Raw genomic sequence first — 18,484 nt, 5'->3', positions numbered from 1 at the left:
GAAGATGTTATACAATACAATACAATACAGTTTATTTTTGTATAGCCCAAAATCACACAGGAAGTGCCGCAATGGGCTTTAACAGGCCCTGCCTCTTGACAGCCCCCCAGCATTGACTCTCTAAGAAGACAAGGAAAAACTCCCAAAAAAAACCTTGTAGGGAAAAAATGGAAGAAACCTTGGGAAAGGCAGTTCAAAGAGAGACCCCTTTCCAGGAGTGCAGTGGGTGTCAAAAGAAGGGGGTCAATACAATACAACGCAGTACACAGAACAGAACAATTCCTCAATATAGTAAGAAATAAAAAATATAAATTTTAGAAGTACAGAGCAGAATTTAACAGTAGATGATATATCCCATAATAAGATTTGGATTTGTGTAGAGTCCTGGAGACCTCATCCTTCAAGCTGCCTCCCCCATTTGGCCATTCCACGGCTGAAACAGTGCTGGGCCAGCCTATCCGATGAAAGAACCCCTCTTTCCCACGATTCCTGCGATCCTCCATCTGGGATGACTTTACCTTAGACAGGCAAAACAACTTGGCAGGTGGGCCGTGGCACCAAGTGCCACATTTGAGTACTGAGAAGAAAAACAGAATAAGTGAGGGTTAGTATACAATTATAACTGTCATGTTACTTATGTTTAAGTGCTAATGACTAACAACAGAGATGCAGTCTGTACAGTTAATCAGCAGCTCTAATCAGGATATGCTAAACTGAAGTAGTGAGTCTTCAGCCAGGATTTAAAAGCTGAGACCGAAGGGGCATCTCTTATAGTAGCAGGCAGACCATTCCACAGTTTAGGGGCCCTGTAACTAAAAGCTCGACCTCTCACTGTTATTTTATTAATCCTTGGAATCATAAGCAGACCGGCATCTTGAGATCTTAATGTGCGCTCAGGTTTGTAAGTCATGATAAGTTCAGACAAGTAAGCCGGACCTCGACCATGTAATGCTTTATATGTTAAAAGAAGGATTTTGAAATCTGCCCTAAACTTAACCGGGAGCCAGTGTAAGGATTTAAGAACTGGAGTTATGTGTTCGGATTTTCTTGTTCTTGTAATAATTCTTGCAGCCGCATTTTGGATTAACTGGAGGCTGTATAAAGAACAGTTTGAACATCCAGTGAACACTGCATTGCAGTAGTCAATCCTACTAGAGATAAATGCATGAATTAGTTTCTCAGAATCCTGTTTATTTAAAAAGCGCCTTAAATTCCTGACATTTTTAAGATGGAAGAAACATGTTTTGGACAACTTTGTAATATGCGTTTTAAATGACATGCTAGAGTCAAAGATAACTCCTAGATTGCGGGCTGATTCAGTAAAATTGACTGGGATTCCAACTGAGTTAAATGATGACAAAATATTGTTGTGATCAGCATCATTCCCTCCAACAATTAATATCTCTGTTTTATCTGTATTTACAGACAAGTAGTTCTCATTCATCCACTCCTTTAATTCGCTAACACAACTAATTAAAGACAACATTGGAGAAACTTCATTTGATTTAAATGAAAGGTATAACTGGGTGTCATCTGCATATGAGTGAAAATTAACATTATGTTTCCTAATGAGAGATCCCAGTGGAAGCATGTAAAGCGAAAACAGTAAAGGTCCCAGTACTGAGCCCTGCGGGACACCATATTGAACTTCTGTGTATAATGATGGAGTACTGTCAGCACATTTCTGTACATATTGGAATCGATTTGATAAGTAAGAACTAAACCAAGCGAGCATGGTGCCTGTAAGCCCAACATCATTTTCTAGCCTGTGCAGTAAAATAGAATGGTCGATGGTGTCAAACGCTGCACTAAAGTCCAACAACATAATTATAGTGGAGTTTTCTTCATCCCCTGCAATTCATAGTCATGTTAATCTGACATTCTCAAGGCAGTATCTGGCAATCTACAAACTGTTAATTGTGACAAACTTTCCAAATCGAGGTTGTGTAGTGTGACATCTGTCTTAGTTGCACCTGTAGTGTATGGTTCTACGTTCCAAACTAAAGAAGTTCAATCCCCTTAGACTGTCAAGGACTTTGTTGCTCTTCTCTGCACAACTTCTTTTTTTCAGTTCAAACATCATTCCTGATTCAGTCTCACTACCACATTACAGACTGAACACAATGTTCCTGTTCTGACTGTAGGGCTCTCAAAACTCAAAATTAGGCCTCAAACTCCAAACAGGTCTGGAAAATATGAAGCAGGTCTCAAAAGTTCTAAGCAAGCCTGGGTTCTGACTCTGAGAAGGAGGTTGGTGATTTGCACACCAAAAACAACCTCATCATCTCAAATGGGAGAAGGAAACTGTAAAAGCCCCTAACCCAGCAGCAAAGCAGAGTTTATATAATAACTAGCAAAATACCCGCGCTTCGCAGCGGAGAAGTAGTGTGTTAAAGAGGTTATGAAAAAGAAAAGGAAACATTTTAAAAATAAAGTAACATGATTGTCAATGTAATTGTGTTGTCATTGTTATGAGTGTTGCTGTCTTTTATATATATAATATACACACACACACACACATAAACATATATATATACATATACATATATACATATATATACATATCTACATATACACATATCTACATATATATATACTGTGATCGAAAAAGAAAGTCACAAATACAAAATAAAGATTTGGGGACCGTCCCCGTATATTGTCGTGCAGACAATATTGAAAAATGCAGTGATTCAAAGTCTTGAAAGTACAATGAACAACATTACTGAAACAAAATGGTGGTTTTATAGAACAAAAAAACATGTGACAGGAAATGGTTGGCAAAATGGTGATGTGGCAACAGGAACCGGAAGTGACGTTATTTTGAGGAGCCGGAAGTGAGGTGGTTTGTGGGTGCCGGAAGTGACGTCATCAATATTGGCCGGAAGTGACGTCATCGCGGCCATTTTGAAAACCCGGAAGTTGCGGGATTAATTTTCTTCTTGTTTCCTGTTGGCAAAAGAGAGTTCAGGTAAGTACCACGTGACATCCCCTTATCTCGCGATGTTTTACTCACTTTTAGGCTCTTTGACTGCCTCCTAATCGTACATGTGTGACATGACCCCCCCCTCAGCCCAGACCCCTCGGGTCAGGCGACCTGCACCGTGAGGTCGTGGACACAAGAGAGAGCATCTGCGTTGGCTTGCAAGGAACCCCTACGATAAATGACACTAAAACGATAAGGTTGTAAATCCAAAAACCACCTAGTGATGCGCGGGTTAGACTCACGATGAAGAGACATCCACTGCAAAGCGGCATGATCCGTCACCAGAGTAAACTCGCGTCCCAGTAGGTAGTATCGTAGAGATGTGATAGCCCACTTGATCGCCAAGGCTTCTCGCTCCACCGCAGCATACTTGGTCTCTCGTTCCAACAATTTCCGGCTGAGGTACATAACGGGGTGTTCAGCACCGTCGACACATTGGCTCAGCATGGCACCCAATCCTGTGGCCGATGCGTCGGTCTGGAGAATAAAAGGAATAGAAAAATCAGGAGATTTCAACACCGGTGCTGACGTAAGGGCCAATTTCAGGTCACTGAATGCTTTGTCCACCGCATCATCCCATACCACTTTTAAAGGCGCTCGTTTCTTTGTTAAATTCGATAAGGGCGCAGCAATTTCAGAGAAGTGCGGTACAAAAAGGCGATAGTAACCCGCCAACCCTAAAAATGCTTGAACCTGCCTCTTATTCATCGGACGGGGCCAATTCAAGATGGCATCAATTTTATTACATTGTGGTTTAACAGTACCCCCACCCACTACGTAGCCTAAATATTTGGCTTCCTTCAATCCGAAGAAACATTTCTTCGGGTTAATACGAAGCCCGGCTGACGCTAGTGTGGAGAGGACTGCTTTAACCTGCAATACATGATCCTTCCATGTGCCGGAATAAATGACAACGTCATCCAAGTAGGCGGCACTATAGGAATTGTGGGGCCAAAGCAGTGTATCCACCAGACGTTGAAAAGTAGCTGGTGCCCCGTGCAAACCAAAAGGAAGCACCTTATATTGCCAATGTCCACTGGGCGTACTAAAAGCGGTTTTTTCTTTAGCGGAGTCCGTTAAGGGAACTTGCCAATACCCTTTAGTCATGTCAAGAGTAGTTAGGAATCGAGCGTTCCCTAACCGATCAAGTAAATCATGCACTCGCGGCATGGGATACGCATCGAATTTTGAGACCTGATTTAGTCGTCGGAAGTCGTTGCAAAACCTCCACGAGCCATCAGGTTTAGAAACTAGGACAATTGGACTAGACCAAGGGCTATAACTTTCTTCAATAACCCCTAGTTCCAGCATTCGTCTAATTTCCAGCTCTACTTCCACTTTCTTTGCCTCCGGGAGCCTATAAGGTCTCTCTCTGACAATCACTCCCAGGTCCGTAATGATGTCATGAACAATCAACGCAGTACGTCCGGGTGTCTCGTCCACAACTTTAGGGACAGACAAGATAGCCCGTTCGAGATCTTGTCGTTGTTCAGATTTTAAATCAGAACCAAAATTCAGATGTGCACATGACATGAAAAGAGAACTAGGTTGTCCGGAGTAGGGATCAACGTCCCTGTCCTTCCACGGTTTCAGTAGATTTATATGATACACTCTTTCACTCGGTCGACGATTAGGTTGTTTAACCAAATAGTCGACGAGTCCTTTTCGTTCCTTTATTTCATAAGGACCTTGCCAGTGTGCCAACAATTTTGAATGGGAGGTTGGGACGAGCACCATTACACGATCACCTGGGACAAACTCCCGAATGGTGGTGTTTCTATTATAATAACGAGACTGTGCTGCTTGTGCTTTTTCTAAATTGTCTTTTAGAATAGGTCTAATTTTCTCAAGTCTATCGCGTAATTGCGCGATATATTCGAGAATATTTGAAGTAGGGAGGACCTCCTCTTCCCATCCTTCTTTTAACATATCCAAAAGCCCTCGGGGTTGTCTTCCATACAATAACTCAAAAGGAGAGAAACCTGTAGAGGTCTGTGGGACTTCCCGGTATGCAAACAAAACGAGGGGAAGCAACTGATCCCAGTTTCTTCCATCCTCGCTAACTACCTTACGTAACATCTGTTTTAATGTTTGATTAAAACGCTCCACCAACCCGTCAGTTTGGGGATGATAGACTGACGTTTTCAGATGTTTTATACGGAGTAATTTAGCAATTTCCCTGAACGTCTCCGAAGTGAAAGGAGTCCCTTGGTCTGTTAAAACCTCTTTGGGGATCCCAACACGAGCGAATATCCCTACTAACTCCCATGCGATGGTTTTTGTATTAGCTGAGCGCAAAGGAACAGCTTCTGGAAAGCGAGTGGCATAATCAACTAATACTAAAATATATTTAAATCCTTTTAACGAGGGTTCTAATGGTCCTACGAGGTTTATTCCGACTCTTTCAAATGGGATATCAATAAGGGGAAGGGGAACGAGAGGAGCTCGAGTCCGTCTGGGAATCTGGCGAAGTTGACACTCCGGACAGGAAGCGCAAAATCGCCTGACCTCCTCATTAATTCCCGGCCAATAAAATCGGAGCTTTATCCTCTCTAAAGTTTTATCGAAGCCCAAATGGGCTCCCAGAAGGTGAGCATGTGCTAATTCACACACTTTTCGCCGAAAAGTGCGTGGAATTAACAATGTTGCTCGCACTTCACCCCCGTGTTCTGCCACTCGGTATAACAAATCATTTTTAATAACAAAGAACGGCGTGGGTGGCATGGGATTCAGAGTTGTATAACCCTCGGTGGACACTATAGCATTCCTAGCAAACTTTAAGGAATCATCGTTCCACTGTTCTCTTTTAAAGGATGAGGGTGTTAGAAGGAATTGGGACGTTAATGCTTGTATTGGGTCTTGTGCGACCTCCATGGGAGGGGCTACTGCCTCCACGTCCTCCACGTTAACTGTATTAGCTCCCGTAGAGGACGATGGGACATCAATTTCTTCGCACTGGGTGCTAGTATCCGCCCGTGCTACTGAGGGACATGACGTGGAGGCAGTCGGATCAGTTTGTTCCATCATTAAGCCTAAATATTTCTTTGGTACAGTTACGTTTTTACCGCTAATAATTTCATTCCAGTCCCTACCAAGTATAACTGGAAACGGAGGATCCGGTAACACAGCCATGGCCATACTTGTTAGATTTCCATTTACTGTCACAATACATCTGGCTGTTTTATAATACCGGATATCACCGTGAATACATTTTAGGCTGGTTTTTATTTGACAAAACAACGTCTCTGGGTCACAAGGTCACAGCCTCCCCAGGCCCCTGTGGACATTCACAGCCAGCATACTGTTGTGGTGTTAATCCAATTGCAGCTCCATTTCAAGAGGGTCTTCAGAAATCTTCTCTCTTCAGCACCACAGTCAGCTGCACGAGACTTGACCAGGGTGCATGGCAAAGGGCATCACTGGACAAAAAAAAGAAAACGGCAAAAAAAAACAATGGTTATTATCTGGTGTAAATCTTTCAAAGTGTATGCAGTTCCATTCATAAAGCAGAAGTAAATCGTAAACTGATAGAAGTGGGAATTAAGCAGAGGTGAAGTTTAAAAATGGAGTTTTAAAAGTATTTTGAAAGGTTTTTCGTTTATAGCCGGCATTCTATATTTTTGGTATACATGTGCAAGCTGCTTCACCAGTTCTTTCATAAGCAAATTAGTGGTTGTGGATTAAAGATTACACTGAGGAGTGATGGGGGAGAGACAGTACCAAATACAGGAAGGGACTAAACTGTTCAGAGCTTTTTATGTAATGAATAGTATAGTACATTAAAATCAATTATGAAGGAGACAGCCATCCAGTTTATTAAAGCTAAGATCAAGTAAATGAGCTTGGAATATGGAGAAAAACAAAATGTAAACAAAACAAGATCCATTACCCCAGAATACTTGGCAATGACGCAGTAGATTCAGACCCAAGACTCAAATGAAGGATCCTGGAAGCACTGGGCAGTAGCATCATCTTCTATTCCAACAGATATCACAGCATTCCCTACTTCTTTAATTGCTGCCCTATCTTTCGGTTAAATTCTTCCACTTCACTAAGGCAAGTAAAATATAAAAATAATAAACAAGAAATATTTAAACGCTTACTTCAAACATTCATAGACTTGACTTTTACCTGATACTGTATTCTGGGCCACCAAGAAATAAGTCTTCTGCCTCCTGTCCCGATACACCCTGCAGAGCAGCCAGGGCATGGATGATGGACTATCCAAAATTAAGAAAGAACAGAATACAAAAGTTGCTTGCATGTAACTGAAATATGACCACATCACATTATAAGTGAAGGCATACACTAATTACCCAGTAACAAAGCATAATACCCCTAAGAATGTGTGCTTTATTTTGCAAATGAAACAGCCTGGTTTTGTTTCTATTGAAACTCATAGAACGAGAAAAACAACAGTTAGTGGGATTGCGAGGATTCACACACAGACTAAGATATTGTGGTCTAATGTTGGGAGTTGCATAAGAAAAAACACATTTTAACATTCGTTAGTGGATACCAATTTACTTCTCTCTTTAAAAGAATTGTAAAATTTAGACACCTGATCTGAGATACATCTAGGCACTTCAGTTTTTCATATTCCCAAAAAGAGAAAACCTACTAATCCATTAATCAAGTATAAATCAGTAAATAACAGGAAAGTCCACCTGAGCAGTTTTTTTAATAACACAATTTATTAAAAGTTTTGCATATTTCAAAATATTCATGCGCGTTCATTGAAATCACCAGCCTATTTAAAACGGTAAATTTTGCAATATTCCAATTATTAAACAAAACATCAGATAATCCTAAATATATCTAGATTATATTACAGTATAGATAGATAGATAGATAGATAGATAGATAGATAGATAGATAGATAGATACTTTATTAATCCCGATGGGAAATTCACATTCTTCAGCAGCAGCATACTGATACAATAAATAATATTAAATTAAAGAATGATAATAATACAGGTGAAAAAAAAAAAAAAAAAAAAAAAAAAAAAAACAGACAATAACTATGTATAATGTTAAATATTAACGTTTACCCCCCCTGGTGGAATTAAAGAGTCGCATAGTTTGGGGGAGGAACGATCTCCTCAATCTGTCTGTGGAGCAGGACAGTGACAGCAGTCTGTCGCTGAAGCTGCTCTTCTGTTTGGAGATGACATTATTTAGTGGATGCAGTGGATTCTCCATAATTGATAGGAGCCTGCTGAGCGCCCTTCGCTCTGTCACAGATGTTAAACTGTCCAGCTCCATGCCAACAATAGAGCCTGCCTTCTTCACCAGTTTGTCCAGGCGTGAGGCGTCTTTCCTCTTAATGCTGCCACCCCAGCACACCACTGCGTAGAAGAGGGCGCTCGCCACAACTGTTTGATAGAACATCTGCAGCATCTTATTGCAGATGTTGAAGGAAGCCAGCCTTCTAAGGAAGTATAACCGGCTTTGTCCTTTCTTGCACAGCGCATCAGTATTGGCAGTCCAGTCTAATTTATCATCCAGCTGCACTCCCAGATATTTATAGGTCTGCACCATCTGCACACAGTCACCTTTGATGATCACTGGGTCTATGAGGGGTCTGGGCCTCCTAAAATCCACCACCAGCTCCTTGGTTTTGCTGGTGTTCAGGTGTAGGTGGTTTGAGTCGGACCATTTAACAAAGTCATTGATTAGGTCCCTATACTCCTCCTCCAGCCCATTCCTGATACAGCCCACGATAGCAGTGTCATCAGCGAACTTTTGCACATGGCAGGACTCCGAGTTGTATTGGAAGTCCGATGTATATAGGCTGAACAGGACCGGAGAAAGTACAGTCCCCTGCGGCGCTCCTGTGTTGCTGACCACAATGTCAGATGTGCAGTTCCCAAGACGCACATACTGAGGTCTGTCTTTAAGATAGTCCACGATCCATGCCACTAGGTATGAATCTAATCCCATCTCTGTCAGCTTGTCCCTAAGGAGCAGAGGTTGGATTGTGTTGAAGGCGCTAGAGAAGTCTAGAAACATAATTCTTACAGCACCACTGCCTCTGTCCAAGTGAGAGAGGGATCGGTGTAGCATATAGATGATGGCATCTTCCGCTCCCACCTTCTCCTGATATGCAAACTGCAGAGGGTCAAGGGCGTGTTGAACCTGTGGCCTAAGGTGGTGAAGCAGCAGCCTCTCCATGGTCTTCATCACATGTGATGTCAGAGCAACAGGCCGAAAGTCATTCAGCTCACTAGGACGTGATACCTTTGGGACTGGGGTGATACAAGATGTTTTCCAAAGCCTCGGGACTCTCCCCTGTTCCAGGCTCAGGTTGAAGATGCGCTGTAGAGGACCCCCCAGCTCCGATGCACAGACCTTCAGCAGTCGTGGCGATACTCCATCTGGACCCGCTGCTTTGCTGGCACGAAGTCTCCTCAGCTCTCTGCTCACCTGTGCTGTTGTAATTATGGGTGGGGATGTCTCTCCTATGCTGGTATCAGCAGAAGGATGTGTGAAGGGTGCTGTACTCCGAGGTGAGAGTGAGAGTGGGTTAGGGTGGTCAAACCTGTTAAAAAAGTTGTTCATTTGGTTTGCTCTCTTCACGTCTCTCTCAATGGTGGTACCCCGCTTCGAGCTGCAGCCAGTGATGATCTTCATCCCATCCCACACTTCCTTCATGCTGTTATTCTGCAACTTCTGCTCCAGCTTTCTCCTGTACTGCTCCTTCGCCGCCCTGAGTTGGACTCGGAGTTCCTTCTGCACACGCTTGAGCTCATGCTGATCACCGTCTTTAAAAGCCCTTTTCTTCTGATTCAAAAGGCCCTTGATGTCACTTGTAATCCATGGCTTGTTGTTAGCATAGCAGCGTACTGTTCTTACTGGAACTACAATGTCCATACAGAAGTTGATGTAGTCAGTAGTGCAGTCAACAACTTCCTCAATGTTCTCATTATGAGATCCCTGCAGGATATCCCAGTCTGTAGTTCCAAAAAGTTCTCTCAGAGTATTCTCAGCCTCTGGGGTCCACTTCCTGAATGATCGTGTGGTTGTAGGTAGGACTCTAACTTTTGGTTTATAGTGAGGCTGAAGCTGAACCAGGTTATGATCTCCTTTCCCAAGAGCAGGCAGCGGGGTGGCGCTGTATGCGTCTTTAACGTTTGCATACAGTAAATCAATAGTCTTATTTCCCCGGGTGTTACAGTCCACATACTGGGAGAATGCAGGCAATGTTTTGTCCAGCGTCACATGGTTAAAGTCTCCAGCGATTAGCACAAGCGCCTCAGGGTGCTGCGTTTGTAACTTAGCAACAGCGGAATGGATGATGTCACTCGCTGACTCCACGTCTGCCCGAGGAGGAATGTATACAATAACAACAATGACATGTCCAAACTCTCTGGGCAAATAGTAGGGACGTAAACTTACGGCCAACAGTTCGATATCCCTGCAGCAAGTGGAGATTTTGACGTTAACATGTCCAGAGTGACACCACCGTGTATTAACATAGAGAGCGAGTCCTCCTCCTTTGTGCTTACCACAGGTACTTGCATCTCTGTCCGCTCTAACTGTGCTAAACCCGGGTAGCTCCACGTTGGCATCTAGGATGGTGTTATTTAGCCACGTTTCGCAGAAACACAACAAACTGCATTCTCTGTAGGTCCTTACATTTTTCACCAGCGCAGCCAGTTCGTCGATCTTATTTGAGATTGAGTTTACATTCCCCAGAATCACAGAAGGCACCGAAGGCTTGAAACGCCACTTTCTCGCAAGCCGCTTCTTTTTTAGCTTAGTGCCGGCTCTGCTGCCACGATACCGCCTTCTTACCTCGTCGGGTAAATATGGAACCACACCGGCACTGGCATTTGTTCTCAGCGCCCGAAGTTCAGTACTTGAATAGGCGAGTCTCGGCGTGTTAAAATCCATGCCCACGTTGTAAAAGTAAGTGTGTCCAGGGAAGGAATCCACATAAAATAAAGTGGTAGGAGTGATCAATAAATAAAAATAGAAAAATAAAAGTAGAAAAGTACACATACATATACAGTCATACACGGAGCTGCTGAAAAGGCTGCCACTCACGGCGGCGCCGGATGTAAAAAATATATAAAAAATATACTGTATTCTCAAAAATTGAAAAGCATTCAATAAACATTACATACAGTACCTTTAATCATAAAATTCACGGACACACGTCGTATTTCACTTCGCTCTCTGACCGTTAAATTGTTGCTAAATTCTTCCCGTAAAAGATATTCTTTCAAGTCGTTGTAAAATTGAAAAGTCTTCACTTTTTCAAGAAGTGAAAAATATTCTTCTGCCAGGAAAAAAATTCAATATGCTCCTATTCTTTACAGCGTTCTTCTTTGTCCTTCTCACTCGAATGGCGGAAGTTCTATTTGTTAATGCAGACGACAAATTAAAATCCCGTGGTAACCTTATTTCTCGTGTGTCGTAAAACATTCGACATGCGGAGAACAAATCGGGCAGCGTCGTGAAATGAATTTTAATTAAGCAGAGAGCGCGTGCGCGAGACAAATCGGATGGGGACTCGTGTCGCAAAGTAAAAAAAACGCAGATCGTGCAAGGTCGTAATAGTTAAGCTCTGCGCATGCGCGCGCAAATCTGGTAGGCACTGCAGATCGGGTAGCGACAGACGTCATCAATATTGGCCGGAAGTGACGTCATCACGGCCATTTTGAAAACCCGGAAGTTGCGGGATTAATTTTCTTCTTGTTTCCTGTTGGCAAAAGAGAGTTCAAGTAAGTACCACGTGACATCCCCTTATCTCGCGATGTTTTACTCACCTTTAGGCTCTTTGACTGCCTCCTAATCGTACATGTGTGACAATACATATACACATCCACATATATATACATATATATATACACATATCAACATATATATACACACATACATAAACACACACATATACATATACACATACATACATACACACATACATACATACATACACACACATATATATATATATATATACACAGACACATATATATACATAAATATTTACATATCTACATATATACACATCTACATATATACACATATATATACATATATATATATATATATATATATATATATCTAGACATACATACATAGATTGACACATATATATATACATTTCTACATATATATATATGTAATTGTGTTGTCATTGTTATGAGTGTTGCTGTCATATATATATATATATATATATATATATATATATATACATATAGCAAAATACCCACGCTTCGCAGCGGAGAAGTAGTGTGTTAAAGAGGTTATGTAACCATATATATATACATAAACATATATACATATATATACATATCTACATATACATATATATATATACATATACAAATTTACATATCTACATATATATATATATAGATATAAATATAGACATACATATATACATACATACATTAACATATATATATATAAATATATATATATATATATATATATATCTATATATATATATATATATATATATATATATATATATATATATATATATATACTGTATATATACATATCTACTTATTGGCTCCTGTATTTAGAATATAGCGGGTTGGATAATGGATGGATGGACATCTGTATGCATAGCCCTATTTGCCCGTTTTCGTTTTTTTTCTTTCTTCAGTAATATTTCACTAAACCCGGAGCTTGTCAGTTCAAATCCTGGTACTGACACCACTGTGTGACCCTGAGGAAGTCACTTCACCTGCCTGTGCTGCAAAAAAACAAAAGTAATGTAACAAATTGTACCTCAGATGTTGCAAGTTGCTGGAATAAAGGCATAAGTAAAATAGATAAATATGTATTATACACATAGGAACTATTCATTTATTTTCAGTTAAGTCGTCTGTAGCAAACTTTTATAAATGAGGGTTTCTCATTTTTAGATAGTGCAAACTGTTTCTTCTTCATTGACGTTTTCTCTTGGAGAGGTTTTTTCATTTCATTGAAAATTAAAGCAGCAGCTGCCAAAATATGTAGCTTTCTTATTAATTTTTCACATTGTGTAAAATAAATTTATAAAGTAACATACAAGGTTTAAATACTGTTATCGTTTTACACTAAAATATTACTAAAGAGATACAAAAAAAGTAAAATGGATATGTTCTTTTTCTTTAAGGAGATTAAATATTACTGAAGAAAGAAAAAAAAAAAAAAAAAACAGCCAAATGGGGCTATGCATATGAACTTAAAAGGTTTAAATAAAACAGAAATATTGTTTGATTTGTAAAATTTTACATATTTATTACATTTTACTTTTGTAGTGGGTAATTATTACACAAAAACGTGTTTGCTTTTAATATGTTTATATTTAATATATGATCTGAATCCAAGGAAATCAAAAAAGGCAATTATAATATCAAAACTCATATTGAAAGTGTACTGTTTCATTTCTAAAATATGAACACGGAAATAGTAGTTTTACTTTTATCTTCTGTATTAATACTATAATGATTTGTTCTTAGAATTACATAACATGCAGTATATTACTTAAGCCTCTCAGGTAAACACAGAAAATCATGTGAAGAAATGTACATATTATTATGTGTTAAACGAACAAAGCACAGGCTGTCAAGATTCAACTATAATGGCAGTGAAGGTGTTATTAAAAAGAAACTTTTCATCCTTTTCCAGGCTGCAGTCCGGGTGGCGCAGCAATGCCATGACGTTGTCTCTCAAGTCAGGGGGTGCCGTAGCTCTGAAATTGATAGTTTCAGTGATGAAGTCGAGCATGAGGTCTCCAATTTCATTATTCGCACCAAAACATTCTGTGATATTGAAAGTGGATGGAATATCGAAGTGCTGATATTTTAAGCCAAATGTGTCCAGAGTCTTCATTATATCATCTGAGGTAACATAGTGGTTAGCATTCGTGTAACACAGCTGACTTCTGTATTCTGTCCAAAGCCTTTCCCATCCACTGTTTCCTAAAAGAAATTAACAATTTAGTATCTTTAACATTAAGTGCTGTATTACTAAAGCAAATGCAATTACTCGCCAACTCTAGGAGGACAGAGAAAACTGTTTCATATGGAATTCAACAGTAAAGGTTACTCCAGTGAGAACACCAAACTAAGGAATGACGTAAATTAGCAAACTTGTCTAAGGAACATCTGCATTGAAGACACTCTTTTAAGGAGAGGAGTGAAGGCTTACCACCTGTGGCAGTTGGCTGGGGCCTGTGCCCAGCCGGGATGCCTGGAAGGACCGGGAGAGGAACTATGGCTCCCCCTGACCAAGAGATGGCAGCCACGGGAATTGAGCATGGAAGCTCAACCCTATAGGGGCCCGTGGCCACCGCCAGGGGGCGCCCGGACGATTGTGGAACCGTGGACGTCAGCACTTCCACCACACCCGGAGGCACTGGCGGAAGGAGTAACAGGGTCACCTGGAGTGCCTCTGGGTGCTCATGTGGCACTTCTGCCACACCTGGAAGTGCCGCAGGAAGTTCATCAGAGGGCACCTGGAGCACGTCCGGGTGGGGATAAAAGAGACTGCCTCCCTCCAGTCATCAGCCGGAATCGGGAGGAAGAGGACAGGGCTAGGAGGAGAGGAGTGGAGGCGGTGAAGGAAGGCGCATTGAAAGGGCTTGAGGGTGATTGGTGCAGGGGCACAGTGTGCTGTGCGCGACTGTTTTGTGTAAATAGTGTAAATAAACGTGTGTGTCAGACTTATTGGTGTCTGCCAGTCTGTGTCCGGGGCAGGACTTCCACACACCAAAGGCAGAAACTGCTCTTTACTGTTGCAGTGTCTTCAGATGGATGAAGTGCACTGAGGAGATACATTAATTATGTAGACCCTCGATGAGGGGCCATATTGTCTAACAAGACATTGAAGGCAAAGTTACACGTCCAAAAATACCCAGTAGATATTAATGCTTTAGGCACATAGTACAAATGATAGATGAAGAGAAGAAACGTGTCTGCCCAGCAGAAATAAGTTGTCTCTTTTTTAATTTTGTCTCTTTCACAAGCAAATATTTATTGCATGTTGTATAAATGTTTAGGGTGGCACAGTGGTAACGCTGCTGCCATGCAGTAAGGAGACCTGGGTTCGCTTCCCGGGTCCTCCCTATGTGGAGTTTACGCGTTCTCCCCGTGTCTGCGTGGGTTTCCTCCGGGTATTCTGGTTTCCTCCCACAGTCCAAAGACAGGAAGGTTAGGTGCATTGGCGATGCTAAATTGTCCCTAGTTTGTGTGTATGTGTGCGCCCTGCAGTGGGCTGGCGCCCTGCCTGGGGTTTGTTTCCTGCCTTGTGCCCTGTGTTGGCTGGGATTGGCTCCAGCAGACCCCCGTGACCCTGTAGTTAGGATATAGAAGGTTGGATAATGGATGGATGGTATAAATGTTTAGTCCTGTCATGTTTCTTCTGATGGAAAAAGGGACAACACAAAAGTACAGCAAAATCATCAGCCCCTAAATCTACAGGGCTTCACCCATTTGCTGTTATAAAGCATGACCAAGCCATTCTGTCAATGTTATGTGCCAGCCTGAGTTTATGTATATTTTGTTTTACTGCTGTTTTTGTTATTTTTTTTATTTTAATTTTTTGTATATTTTAATAATGTAATTTCTATTATACTAATCCATAGTAACTTTAGATAGATAGGTAGATAGACAGCACTTTATTTATCTCCAGGTGAAAATTTATCTTTTTACAGGAGTTCCATAAATAAGTAAAATAAAATAAATCTATATTATAATAAACAACAACCCTCCTCTGAAATGCACAACATTATCAGCAAAAAGAAAGAAAATTACAAAGAAATCTTCTGATTTAGGTAAAGACACAAGAGATGTCACAGTGAGGCACTATAAAGGCATACTGTAGTTGGTATAAAGAAGCTGCGGTAGTGTTTCTTGACACACTTCTCCTGAATAATTTGTTTGTGCTGCTGTTCCACTTGCTTTGAAAAGGTGAGCCATGGGAGGTAGGGCCACTCTGACATCACTGCTGCCAAGTCCTCCGTCTGGCTTTTTACCTATTTAGCCTCTATGTTACTTCAGATGATATAATGAAGACTATGGACACATTTGGCTTAGAGGAACTATGGCACATATCAGCACTTTTCTGACTGAAAACTAATTTGTGTTGGGTTAATAGGTCATCTGATGCAGTGCTTCACTACCCGGATTCTCAGATAAGCTGCAATGTTCCTTTGTAATTATTCTTTTTGTATACTTTTGGTTATGAGTCTGTTCTTGAACATTTTGACTTTCATTTTTGTCTAATATTTTATTGCACGTGTTAATGATCTCCCAGTTTTTTACTTTTTTTGGCCCACCCTGACCACGTCTTTTCTCCTGGTTGGTCCTCATTAAAAGCACTGCTCACTAATATAATTCTGTCAGGAAGGATGATAACTCACCATCAAAATGAGATGAGCTTGTGAAACTTTGAAAGTTTTAAGCTGTTCTGAGAAGTTGTGAAGATGCCATCCTCTGCTATTCCTAGTCATGTTAATCTGACATTCTCAAGGCAGTATGGCCTGGCAAACTGCAAACTGTTAATTGTGACAAACTTTCCAAATTGAAGTCGTGTAGTGTGACATCTGCCTTAGTTGCACCTGTAGTGCTCTATGGTTCTACATTCCAAACTAAAGAAGTTCAATCCCCTTAGACTGTCAAGGACTTTGTTGCTCTTCTCTGCACAACTTCTTTTTTCCAGTTCAAACATTATTCCTGATTCAGTCTCACTACCACATTACAGGCCGAACATAATTTCCCTGTTCTGACTGCCAGGTGCCCAAAACTCATAAAGGGGTTTTAAACTCAAAATTAGGCCTGAAACTCCAAACATGTCTGAAAAATATGAAGCACCAAAAACAACCCAAAGCTCATAATCTAAAATGGGAGAAGGAAACTGTAAAAGCCCCAAAGCAGCAAAGCAGAGTTTATATAATAATAACCAAGTTTATTGAAAATAGGATTTAAAAAAAGAAAAAAGTATATAACTAAATAAGACTTAACTAGTTTGTTTGATTTGTAAAATTTTATATGTTTATTACATTTTACTTTTATAAAAAGAATGTACTGGGTAATTATTACATAAAAATGTCTTTGCTTTTAATATGCATATATTTAGATATAATATGAATACAAGGAAATCAAAAAAGGCAATTATAATATCAAAACTGATATTGAAATTGTTACTGTTTCATTTTTAAAATATGAACACGGAAATAGTAGTTTTACTTTTGTCTTCTGTATTAAAACTATAATGATTTGTACTTAGAGTTAAATAACATGCAGTATATTACTTAAACCTCTCGGGTAAACACAGAAAATCATGTGAAGAAATGTACATATTATTATGTGTTAAATGAATAAAGCACAGGCTGTCAGGATTCAACTATAATGGCAGTCAAGGTGTTATTAAAAAGAAACTTTCCATCCTTTTCCAGGCTGCAGTCCGGGTGGCGCAGCAATGCCAAGACGTCATCTCTCAAGTCAGGGGGTGCCGTAGCTCTGAAATTGACAGTTTCAGTGAGGAAGTCGAGCATGAGGTCTCCAATTTCATTATTCGCACCAAAACATTCTGTGATATTGAAAGTGGATGGAATATCGAAGTGCTGATATTTTAAGCCAAATGTGTCCAGAGTCTTCATTATATCATCTGAGGTAACATAGTGGTTAGCACTCGTATAACACAGTTGACTTCTGCATTCTGTCCAAAGCCTTTCCCATCCACTGTTTCCTAAAAGAAATTAACAATTTAGTATCTTTAACATTAAGTGCTGTATTACTAAAGCAAATGCAATTACTCGCCACCTATAGGAGGACAGAGAAAACTGTTTCATGGGGAATTCGGCAGTAAAGGTTATTCCAGTGAGAACACCAAATTAAGGAATGAGGTAAATTAGCAAACTTGTCTAAGGAACATCTGCAATGAAGACATTCTTTTAAGGAGAGGAATAAAGACTTGCCACCTGTGGCAGTTGGCTGGGGACTGTGCCCAGCAGGGACGCCTGGAAGGACCGGGGTAGGGACTATGCCTCCCCTGGACCACGAGAGGGCACCCACAATGATTTGTAGGGGGGCCACGGGAATTGAGCATGGAAGCTCAACCCTATAGGGGCCCGTGGCCACCGTTGTGGAACCCTGGACGTCAGCACTTCCGCCACACCTGGAAGTGCTAGCGGAAGGAATACCAGGGACACCTGGAGTGCTTCCTGGTGCTCATGTGGCACTTCCGCCACACCAGGAAGTGCCGCAGGAAGTTCATCAAAGGGCACCTGGAGCATGTCCAGGTGGGGATAAAAGAGACCGCCTCCCTCCAGTCATCAGAGGACAGAGCTCGGAGGAGAGGAGTGGAGGTGGTGAAGGAAGGCGCATTGAAAGGGCCGGACTTGAGGGTGATTGGTGCAGGGGCACAGTGTGCTGTGCGCGACTGTTTTGTGTAAATAAAGGTGTGTGTTAGACTTACTGGTGTCTGCCTGTCTGTGTCCGGGGAAGTACTTCTACACACCAAAGGCAGAAACTGCTCTTTACTGTTGCAGTGTCT

At 41.0% G+C, this 18,484-nt stretch overlaps 1 protein-coding gene and 1 long non-coding RNA gene across 5 annotated transcripts in view; both read right to left on the bottom strand.

Moving 5' to 3' along the window:
- Positions 1-6,262: 6,262 nt before the first annotated feature.
- On the bottom strand, positions 6,263-7,205 carry LOC127528985 (uncharacterized). The gene is made up of 3 exons (XR_007935670.1): positions 7,115-7,205; positions 6,873-7,034; positions 6,263-6,402 (listed from the first exon to the last, which is right to left on the bottom strand). It is a non-coding gene; the product is annotated as an uncharacterized LOC127528985 (long non-coding RNA).
- Positions 7,206-13,234: 6,029 nt separating this feature from the next.
- Positions 13,235-18,484, bottom strand: part of hnmt (histamine N-methyltransferase) — an 85,086-nt gene continuing 79,836 nt past the window's right edge. For 2 of the 4 annotated variants that reach the window (XM_051931015.1, XM_051931018.1), the window contains exon 7: positions 17,161-17,677. In XM_051931015.1, coding sequence (XP_051786975.1) covers positions 17,322-17,677 — 356 coding nt within the window. In that variant the 3' untranslated portion in view covers positions 17,161-17,321. Of the gene's footprint in view, positions 13,478-13,537; positions 13,909-17,160; positions 17,678-18,484 lie in introns of those variants that run through there. The other 2 variants (XM_051931017.1, XM_051931016.1) reach the window with 2 other exon arrangements.

The sequence above is a fragment of the Erpetoichthys calabaricus genome, chromosome 8, assembly GCF_900747795.2.
Source record: "Erpetoichthys calabaricus chromosome 8, fErpCal1.3, whole genome shotgun sequence".
In the NCBI taxonomy this organism is placed as follows: domain Eukaryota; kingdom Metazoa; phylum Chordata; class Cladistia; order Polypteriformes; family Polypteridae; genus Erpetoichthys; species Erpetoichthys calabaricus.
The sequence above is the reverse complement of the archived record's forward strand: the minus strand, read 5'-3'. Positions and strand labels throughout refer to the sequence as shown.